Source organism: Hyaena hyaena, unplaced genomic scaffold, assembly GCF_003009895.1.
Source record: "Hyaena hyaena isolate Hyena2069 unplaced genomic scaffold, ASM300989v1 scaffold_539, whole genome shotgun sequence".
Taxonomy (NCBI): domain Eukaryota; kingdom Metazoa; phylum Chordata; class Mammalia; order Carnivora; family Hyaenidae; genus Hyaena; species Hyaena hyaena.
In genome coordinates, this window is record NW_024081169.1 from 660,584 (window position 1) to 671,120 (window position 10,537).

At 48.4% G+C, this 10,537-nt stretch overlaps 1 protein-coding gene across 1 annotated transcript; it reads left to right on the forward strand.

Annotated features, from left to right (window-relative positions):
- The first annotated feature begins 1,386 nt into the window (after positions 1 to 1,386).
- On the forward strand, positions 1,387 to 9,235 carry LOC120247640 (3 beta-hydroxysteroid dehydrogenase/Delta 5-->4-isomerase). Its single transcript, XM_039255664.1, has 4 exons — positions 1,387 to 1,478; positions 1,605 to 1,824; positions 5,782 to 5,946; positions 8,029 to 9,235. Exons 2-4 carry the CDS (start codon positions 1,680 to 1,682, stop codon positions 8,838 to 8,840), a joined length of 1,122 nt encoding a protein of 373 aa, XP_039111595.1. The 5' UTR covers positions 1,387 to 1,478; positions 1,605 to 1,679; the 3' UTR covers positions 8,841 to 9,235.
- Positions 9,236 to 10,537: the final 1,302 nt, after the last annotated feature.

The following is a 10,537-nucleotide window of genomic DNA, read 5'->3' on the forward strand; positions in this document are numbered from 1 at the left end:
GTCGGTTAAGTGTCCGACTTTAGCTTAGGTCATGATCTCACGGTTCGTGGGTTCGAGCCCCGCGTCGGGCTCTGTGCTGACTGCCAGCTCAGAGCCTGGAGCCTGTTTCAGTCTGTGACTCCCTCTCTCTCTGACCCTCCCCTGCTCACGCTGTCTCTCTCTCTCTCTCCTAGAAATAAATAAAAAACATTAAAAAAAATTTTTTTTAAATTTAAAAAAGACCTTAAGAACCTTGAAAAGCAAGAGTAAATTGAATCCAAGCAAACAAAATGAAGCAAATAAGTAAAATAAGCTGATGAAATAGAAAAGCGACAAATAATAGGGAAATACAACAATAAAGTTTTCTGAAATCCACACAGAAATTTAAGTTTCACATGGATTCTATATGTAAGTGTATATCCAGAACCATAAAGACCTTAGGAGAAGAAATAGGAGGGCATCTATTGAAACTAAAAATCAGAAAGTCATTGCTTCTGGGGTAGATTGTGGGCAGGGTGGAAGGTGGGAATTGACTAGAAAGGGGCAAGAAACAACTTTTTGAGGTGAAGGAAATGTTCTGTAGGTTTTCTTGGGTAGTGGTTATAGCGGTGTACATAACTGTCAAGCTTTATTGAACTCACACTTAAGATCTGGACATTTTCATGCATGTAATGTTTTTAACACCTCAACTTTTTAAAGTAGAGAAAAGGCAATGTGTTGAGGAGCTTATGGTAGGGGTAGTTGGCCACCTCTGAGGCACAGGTTTCAAAAGCAGCCATGGTGTCCTGAGTTTAGGACTCTGCCGAGACTGGTTTTGTGACCAAAATGTGGGATGACGGCTAACGTCCCTAAGATCCACTGTGGCCGCAGCTACAGATCCCTACTCTCATGATCCAGACCACAGAACTGGACAGTTATCACCAGATGGCTACCCTTCCATGGTGATCTTCCTCCATAAACCTCGATCCCTTCAAGGGGAAATCAAACTTGAGGTTCTGGATATGTGGGAGTGGAAAGAAAGTCATTTCCCATAGAACTCAGTGTCTGGTGCTGCCACCAATGCAAATGTCTACACTTTGCACTCTGAGAGAGGAGACAACGGCCTACAGTAGATTTTCTCTCCCTGTGTATTTGCTGCACAAGGCAAAAATGCCCATTGTGCTGGAGATTTCTTCTCTGCATTTAAATCTACAGCTTGTGGATCCCAGACAGCTGGCATGGAGTGCTGAATCTCTTGTTAGAGGGAAGACCAAGCCTTTATCACACTGTGGCCCTGAAGCTTGCTTCCTGTGCCTTGGAAGAATGAGAGCTATGTTAAAGGTCACACAGTTTTTAGGGAGGAGGGACCCTGCAGGAGGCATGAGCAATGGGTATGTGGTAAGAGTTCAAGGTGAAGAGGCTGAGCCAGAAACAAGAGTGCATAAAACTCCAATCCTGCCTTTGGGACATAAGGAGACCAGAACCCAGCCTCTTTCAACTGGCTTCCAACAATCTAACAGGTTAGAGCTTTCTCGTTTTCTTTCAACTATTGCCGGGCACAGAGGTTTTGCAGAAATAAAGTGGAGGGAACAAAATGGTTTTCGTAAACCTGTAACTACTTGACTTCTCTTTTTGACTTTCTCTAGGGTCACGCTGTCCTCTTATCTGCTCCCCAGTTCTTCTGATTCTTGGAGAGTGCTTCTTGGTACCCAGGTTTGACCATGGCTGGGTGGAGCTGCCTTGTCACGGGGGCAGGAGGGTTTCTGGGTCACAGGATCATTCGCTTGTTGTTGGAGGAGAAGGAGCTACAGGAGATCCGGGCACTGGACAAAGTCTTTAGACCAGAATTGCGGGAGGAATTTTCTAGTAAGTAAACTTGAGTTCGAGGGTGAGTAGCTCCATCTTGACCCCTGGGTAGGTATAGGGAGAGGGTAGTTGTCTGGCAAATCGAAGGTGGTTGTAGCCAAATCAAGGCTAATCCCGGGTCCAAAGTCATCAGAAGGGAAATCTGTAGTATATGTAGTATAAGACATATAAGGGTATGGGGAGACTGGGTCTGACCCTGATCCGGAGCTAGAGATGATGACCATAGGTCAGCCACTTTGGCCTCCAGGTCTCTTTTCTTCTCATTTATAAAATCACAGATCAGTTCTCTCCCTTATCAACAACTCTTTGATGTTCTGAAGATTTCAGACTTTGCAACATCTACAAAGGGCAGATTATCTTGGTCTTTCTCTGGCTTCATTTAGCATCTCCAGTGAAGGTGAAGTAAAAGTAAGTGAAGGTGAAGCTGAGTGTGTGTGTGTGTCTGTGTGTCTGTATGAGACAGACAGACAGACAGACAGTCAGACAGAGAGGGAGAGACGTGGGGAGGATACACAGCATAGAGTGAGGGAGCCAGAGACAGACTGCCAGGCTCCAGAGTGCGGACTCCCTGTATATCTCTTTCTACCATTTGTCTCTCCTCATCATCACGAGAAAAGGGGCTGCAGAATTTGCTAGAGTACTCGCTGCTCTGCTCTTTTCCCAGACTGCTGCCCCTGGTGCGGATGCAAAAGCTAGGTGTATAAGACCTGTTTCACCCCACCCCCACCCCCAGATCCTCAAAACATCCCTGTGAGGAAGGTAGGAAAGGGGTGTCACCCAACAAGACGATGAGGAAATTAAGGTGCACAAACGCAGAGAGACTTGCCAAGGCCCTCTGATTAATGAATGGCAGCGCTCAGGGTAGGGCCTCATTGCAGAGGCCCCAGGCCTATGGCTCCGGGGCTGCCTCTGGGCAAAGTGGGAGTTTGATCTCTCCCATTTCCCCACTGTGTGCGCCCAAACCAATTCCCTGTCCCCCTCCCCAGCCCCTGCGGACTGGGTGTCAAAATGCAGCCCCGCTGCCCAGAAGACTCCCCACACAGAGACCCTGTCCCCCTCCCCGCCCTCCCAGACCGTGCGTGTCACTCTCCTGTCTCTGCTGTGCTCTGAATGTCTCAAATGTCCTATTTCCTCTACCCTCGGTTTCGACGGCGTGTCTAATGCACACACATAAACATACATGGTCAACGTCGACCGTCTGTGACCTTCATGTCTCAGCAATATTTACAGTCTGACAGCTGATGCCCCAAGCAGGCAAAGCGGGTTTCCAGTGTGACAAGGCAGGTGGCATCAGGGACAGCCGGGGGCCTCCGTGCAGATCCCGGTGCAGAAGCCCTACAGCGGTTTTTCCATGCCAGGCATTGTGCTCAGGCTTCTACATGCCTCCACTTGCTTGCTCCTCATTGAGCTTCCGACTCTGGCTTCAACTCAGGTCATGATCCCACGGTTTCATGGGTTTGAGGCTCCACACTGTACTCTGTGCTGCCAGCACGGAGCCTGTTTGGGACTGTCTCTCACCCCCTCTCTCTTTGCTCCTCCCCACTCACTCTGTCTCTCTCAGAATCAATAAATAAGCTTTTAAAAAAATGAGAAAGTAGGCACAGAAAGGCATCTGTGTGTGTCAAGGCAGCAATAATATACCACAATATACCACAGGCTGGGTGGTTTAAACCCATCAGAAAACCCCCAGTTCTGGGGCTAGAAGTCCAAGAGCAAAGCAAGGTCATGTTCTGGTGGGCGCTCTCTTCCTGGCTCATAGTCTGTCTCATCTTGCCGCATTATCACATGGTTCAAAGGGTGAGGGCTCTCTCTGGGATCTCTTTTATAGGGATATTGATCCCGTTCATGCGAGTTAAACCCTCATGACCTGATCGCCTTCCAAAGACCCCATCTCCTAACAGCAACACAGTGACATTAATGTTATCAACACATGAATGTAGGAGACATAAACATTCAGACCACAGCAAAGGCTAAGGTGTTCAAGGTCCCACAGCTGAAAAACGGCAATGCTGAAACGGAACCCAGGAGGTCTAGCTGGAGCGACTGTGCTTTTAACCGCTAGTTTGTCTAGTAGCTTCTCTTTGGGCCTCTCTACAACCCAGACCACACCGCGTAAGCAAATGTCTATTCAGGCTACGCAAAATATTTCTCAAGTTCACAGAGCCTCAGAGGGGGCGGAGCTGTGCCGCTACCACCCGCACAGCGGCAGCGCCCTCTGCTGGTCTCTCCGCGCCCCACCAAGCTATAGGGTAATGCCCTTTCCTCTCCTGGCTTTGGGCTTCTGCTCCCTCAGCATATCAGTTCCTCCAAGCCAGTTGGCTGAAGTCAGCAGCAAAGAGGAGGCAGAGGAAAGGAGGGGGAAAGGCAGAGGTGAGGGCACAAAATTCCTACTGATCGCCAGCAGCTTTTCCTCTGCCTTTCTTCCACTTCCGGGCACCTTGGAGTTGCCTGAAAAGGGGCTTGGGGCGGGGGCGCAGGGGAGGGGGGGGTGGGGGGGGAGAAGGAGGTGGGACGGGTGCAGAGCAAATTTGGCAGAGGCTTAAGCAGAGCAGATGGTTTTTCCAAGTTGTTACCCAGGAAGGAAATTTCTCAGCCCCGAATTTCTCACTCTGGATTTCTCTCGCTGTTCTCTGGTCTCCATTGCCAATTTCAGTTAAATTGCCTTATCCTTTAAATACGTACGTACATACATACATACATACATACATACATACATACATACATAGACTTATCCTTAATCTGCCTCAGAAAAGAAACGTGCGAATCCTGCCCGTGGGTGACAGGGGAAAGACAGCAAAGCTCGAAGGCAGGGGGCAGGCTTGAGTCTTCACTACCTAGACCTGCCCCTTAACCTGTCTCAGCCTCAGTTTCCCTGCCTGTATAGTGGACATCAGAATACCTATGTCATGAGAGAGCTGGTAAGGAAAAGATCAGACAACTGTGCAAGCTGTGTACAAAGGAGAAAACACAAAGTAAGTGTAGGGAATTTCCCTAAACTGTATGTAGCGCCATGTTTATTCCATGGGCTAGGTGAGGTGATGATGTTACTGGTAATGCCACCTCCCGTGGATTTCAGAGGATCTGGGGACCTGGAGGTTGTATCCACTGCCCTTGGCTCAATGGTCGGAATCCTAGTCCCTTGAGGCTGACTCATTTTCAGCAACAACATCTGCTTTAGATGGTATCAGACAAGGCACTCCTTCCTGTCAGTGGCTCCACTATCCTTCTGGTCAACCAAAGCAGGAAATACTCAGGCTAACATTGACTCTACCAAAACCTCTTCCTCTTAACCTATCTCCAGTAAGAACCAGGACCCGTCTAGGTAAGGTCTGGGAAGTCAAGCCTGCGTATCTTTCCCTGTCTCTACTCCCTCTGAGGGAGCCCTGGTTCTGGTCCATCTCATCTGAAGTTTGGTGCACACATTCTGATTAATCTCTCGACTGGCCTGTTCTCTTTTAGATGCACCACATCCATCCATGTTATATACGGCAGCCGGGGTTACCTTCCTGCACCACAATTCTGTTTGTTTCTCTTCTTGTTCCAAGCCCATAGGTGATTCCTTATTCCCTACAGAGTTAAATTCAAATTCTCTCCTCATAAGAGGCGGAGTGGATGTAAATCCATTCTCAATAATCACCCTATTCCCACTTAATAAATTTTATGAATCTCTTTAATAATTTTTCTCCCAGGCACACTTGCACACTTGACCCCTCGCTGATCAAATGATTTTTTTTTTTTTTTTACTAAAATGGGGTGGAAACAGACTTTGCTCTTTCCCAATAAATGCTACACATCCTGATTCCCTTGCCTTTTTTTACTTGTTCCTTCCGTGGATTTGCCCCTATCCCCACCCTGCCTTCACTGTCCCTGTCCTTGAAGGCCTGGGTAAATACCACCTTTATCAGGAAATTTTCAGATCCAGAAAACCTTCCAATGACCTGACTCATGTCCACGCAGAGCTCCAGAGCAAGATCAAGCTGACCATGCTGGAAGGAGACATTCTGGATGAGCAGTGCCTGAAGAGAGCCTGCCAGGGCACCTCAGTTGTCATTCACACCGCCTCTGTCATTGACATCATCGGTGTCATTAACCGAGAAACCATCATGAATGTCAACCTGAAGGGTACAGTACCCCAGGGGGATGTGGGATGAGGTGGGCAAATGAGACTCATAAAACAGAAGAGGAAGGGAGGAGAAGCCCCCATCCCTGAGCACCTGCTAATCCTGTGCCAGCTGCTTTTTCTCATTACCGCTGAGAGATGCGAGGCTGGTATCCCCAGTCTTCTAGAGGAGGAAGTTCAGGCTGAGAAGGGCTGAGTAACTCGTCACGTCCCCCTGAGTTGGAGAGCTAGAATCTAAACCACACCTGGGCATCTCCAAAGGCCACAAAAGCTCTTTTCACCGCAGCTCTAATCAAGCATTGGCTCTGTTCCAACCTTCAACTCATGCTATCCAACCACATCCTGCCCCCCCTGGGCTAGAATCAGACCTTACCAGTGCCGCCTTTCTGTGTGCCTCTAAGCTGGTGGTCATCCAGTAAGGCCGAGAACTAAGAGCTCTGTGATATGAAGCCCCCCCCCAACATGTCCATTATGAGCGATGGGCCATAGCTCTGGGCCAGTTTCCTTCCGGCGGGACTCCTGTGCGGGATGGCCAAGCGTAATGAGAATATCTAGCACCGTCTTGCTCACCACTCAAGAGACCTAACAAAGCAAATTCACAGCAGTCTGGCAGGACAGAATTACCCAGCACTGTCTTAACGGGAACAGCTTCCTCTTATCCATAATGGTACTTCTTCAGCTCACGGCTGGGTGTCCTGTTGAAGAGTAGTTTCTAGCCAGGTCCCCAAAGTACACCTTCCTCAGATTCCCCATCCCCTAAATGCCTGGCTGGTAGCTCTTTCTGAATTGTGGCTTTCCAATCTACTTTAAATCTAGACACACTTATTTAAGGGATTAGCTTAAATCCCTTATTAGCCTGGCATGTAATATTATCCTTCTGACCCCGGAAGCAGTCTCTCTAGGGCCACAGCACCCCAATCCTCAGTCCTATCTGGCCTCCATGCCCTGCTCTACAAAGTTAGGCGTTAGTCTATTCAGAGGCTCTTTTTTCTAAAGCAACCCATTGCTGTAGAGTAGCACAATCTCAAAAAAGACCCTTTCTCTTCTACTTAGCCACAGCCTCACCACTCCCACACTGCAAAGAGGGTGCTAGATTAACCAACTTGCTCTTTTTAGCCCTTCTCTCCTAACTCCTGCTCCCCAGGGCTTCCAACAAGAGTGGTTTGAAATCCCCGAGAAGTGTTAGAGATATCAGTGGATTAAAACCAATGTCATTTCCAAGTTTAGAAAATACTTCACAGGAATGGTCATTTCACTCTCTACAGATAAATTTGCCCCCAATTTTCTCAGCCTCTAGAGTTGATTTTTGTAATGAGGCTGTGTCTCTAGAAAATTAAACTGCACTAAGGCCTTAAAAAGGATTTTTTTTATATCAAAAAAAGTGAAAAATCAAAACAATGCTTTGCCAGGAAAAATTCCTTCCTTATGGGGATGGTGCTCCGCATCACCTCCCCCAGCCAAAGGGATTTTGCAAGATCCACACGTTATAGGTACTAACCACCAGAGGGCACACTCCTCTTTCCGGTTCTCCACTAGGCTGACCAGAGAAAGCCTGTGCCGCCTCAGGAATGCTAAGTAAAAGGAAGGTTTATCACGTCCACTTTTCAGACCTGGGTAAAATTAGGAGTGGCCTTTGGAAGGAGCACTCAGTCAAGGTTAGGTAAAATTCTAGTCCATATTCTGAGAGTATGGCCTCCTAATAATATTATATTTAAAATAACCTGGTTTTAATGGGGTGGGAGGGATGAGTGACAATTTTTGTAATGTCTTTATGCAGCAAAATATAAAATGGCAACCTTCTGTCCTTTTCCAAAATTAAAAAAGTATACACATAGGTCCAGGAAATCCAAAAGCCTAGAAATTCTTGCTGTCCAGAACCCAAATGTTGTTTGCTTCTGTTTTCTTCATTTTTGCATTTTATCTATGGCTGTAGCATGGTCAGATCTTCACCAGAGACACAGAGGAATGCACTTCTGATCTACCACCACTACCTCACTTGTGGGTTAAGGGGTGGACACGGTCTGTGGGCACAGCCGGCCCTTTGGGTTAGTTGTTGACACTGACTGAGTGTTCCCCATGGGCAGGTACCCAGCTCCTTTTGGAAGCCTGTGCCCAGGCTAGTGTGCCGATCTTCATCTATACCAGCACCATGGAGGTGGCCGGGCCCAACTCCTACAGTGAGATCATCCAGAATGGCCACGAAGACGAGCATCTCGAATCCAGATGGACCACTTCATATCCATACAGCAAAAAGCTTGCAGAGAAGGCTGTGCTGGCTGCTAATGGGTGGGCTCTTAAAAATGGTGGCACCTTGCACACTTGTGCCTTAAGGCCCATGTATATCTATGGGGAAGGAAGTGTATTCCTTTATGGCCACGTATACAAGGCCCTGAAGAACAACGGCATCCTGAAACAGAGCAGCAAGTTCTCCGTAGCCAACCCGGTCTACGTTGGCAATGTGGCCTGGGCTCACATTCTGGCCTTGAGGGCCCTCCAGGACCCCAAGAAGGCCTCCAGCATTGGAGGGCAGTTCTATTATATCTCGGATGACACGCCTCATCAAAGCTACGATAACCTCAATTACAATCTTAGCAAAGAATGGGGCTTGGCCCTTGAATCCAGAATGAGCCTTCCTCTATGTCTGAAGTACTGGCTTGCCTTCTTGCTGGAAATAGTGAGCTTCCTGCTCAGTCCAATTTACAAATACGAACCCCCCTTCAACCGCCACATAGTGACGTTGTTAAATAGTGTGTTCACCTTCTCCTATAAGAAAGCTCAGCGGGATCTAGGGTATGAGCCACTCTTCAGCTGGGAGGAAGCCAAACAGAAAACCGCGGAGTGGATTGGGTCCATAGTGAAAGAGTATAAGGAGACCCTAAAAACAAAGACTCACTGATTTGGGGGTGCCAGGGATGGAGATGTAGGTGTTATTGGGAGATGTCTATCAGGTTCTCCCCCTCTGGCTTCACACAGAAAGAAACAAGGGCACAAGCCCAGGGCCTACTGCCTCTCGTTTACATGATGCTCACCTTCCTTTACAAGATGGTAAAGTCCCCGGCCCAACCAGAAGTTTCTGTCCTACTCACACTGCAGAGGACAGACCAGATCTACCATAGCTGCTGGTACTCAAGTCTCCACTGCCGACTCTGAGCTATTCTGGCCTCTTTAACTGAAGAGCTTTCCCTACCAGTTTCATTTCCTTTGTCCTGTGTGAGACATTTCTTACCTTTTAAAAATTCTTATTCCTACACACTGCCCAATGAAAAGAGTAATAAATGCTTTAATGCCTAATCTGGGGGACGCTGTGGTTGACATGAACACACACCTTCCTCCTTTCCCTTCTGTTTCCGGGTATCATCACCTCCTATTTAGAAAAGTAGCATGGAACTGAGGTGGGCAAAAGTTTTCGGAAAGGGGGCAATTAAGATCGACAAAGCACCTACTATGTTTCAGACGTATATCAATGCACTAATCCTTCTCCGGAAACCTATGGGGTAGGGATTAGTACTTCTTTTTATTGATAAGGAAACCTGATCATCATTACCACCAACTGCTAAGTGACCAATCCATTTAACCCAGATAGACTCATTTGAAAGCCCCTGTCCACCGACTCATGCAGCCTGAACTGCCTAAAATTACAGCCAAACGGGGGTGGGGTGGAGGGGTTTGTCAGCGGTGCCACGGAGGCCTGGAGTGTGTGCTGCACTCCTCCTTGGGAGAGCCCGGCCCCTCTGGGTCGCCTCCTTCTTGCCCAGCTCTGTGCAGGAGACTCCCTAGGACCCAGGAGAACCCTTGAGGGGTATCTGGGAGGGTTCACAAGCCCTTGCCAGATGGCCTGAGCAGGGAAAGGGGAAGCTGAGACGCAGCCAGCCTCTGCTGCCAATGCCAGTTTCCTTGGAGGCCCCCCCGGATGCACGAGGGCCACCCTGGCAATTCATAGCCACTCTCTAACCTTTCAAATCGTGCAATGAAATCACACCACGGGTTCTAGGAAAGTAAAGGGAACAGGTATAAACTCTCCTAAAACTGTATCTCCTACCCAGCCCAAGAGGTAGAGGTCTACTGCCCCACACATCCAGATTTAACTCCCCCCCCCCCTCCTTTCTCCCTCTCCCTGTCTCTCCCTCACACTGCCTGCTGGGAAGGAGGCTTATACCTCTGTGTCCTTGGTCTCTCTCCTTTCTCCCCATCTGCCCTGGCCCATGCAGCCTTCTTCCTCAGCAGCGGAGGTCACTCAAGGCAGGCTTGGGGACTTGAATGACGACACAGTCATGAACTAAACAGAGGACCAAGAGTCAAAAGAAGCACTGTCAGGGCCAGCGAGGACCATACTACCTGGGACAGGTGAGGAGGTGACCATGGGGCTTGGAGTCGGGGTGGGGAGAGCTGCCTCTCTCCAGACCCAGCTGTTGCTTGTCTTTATGAGCCAGAGTCACACCCAACACCCAGTGACTCCTTTCTTACGTAGAGAATGTACAGATTATGATTGCAGTTGACCTTGATTACCACAAGGAAGACAGTCTATGCCTTCATTCTAAGGACAGAGGGGGAAAAAAATCTGGCCCGGATGCAGGTTCCTAGTGCCTTCAAAAC

What these genes read in the sequence shown, in the direction of transcription:
- LOC120247640 (XM_039255664.1), top strand. Translation starts at nt 1,680, where the DNA reads ATGGCTGGGTGGAGCTGCCTTGTCACGGGGGCAGGAGGGTTTCTGGGT. An exon ending in ATTGCGGGAGGAATTTTCTA is followed by an intron (nt 1,825 to 5,781) that starts GTAAGTAAACTT and finishes ATGTCCACGCAG; the next exon opens with AGCTCCAGAGCAAGATCAAG. An exon ending in CATGAATGTCAACCTGAAGG is followed by an intron (nt 5,947 to 8,028) that starts GTACAGTACCCC and finishes CCCCATGGGCAG; the next exon opens with GTACCCAGCTCCTTTTGGAA.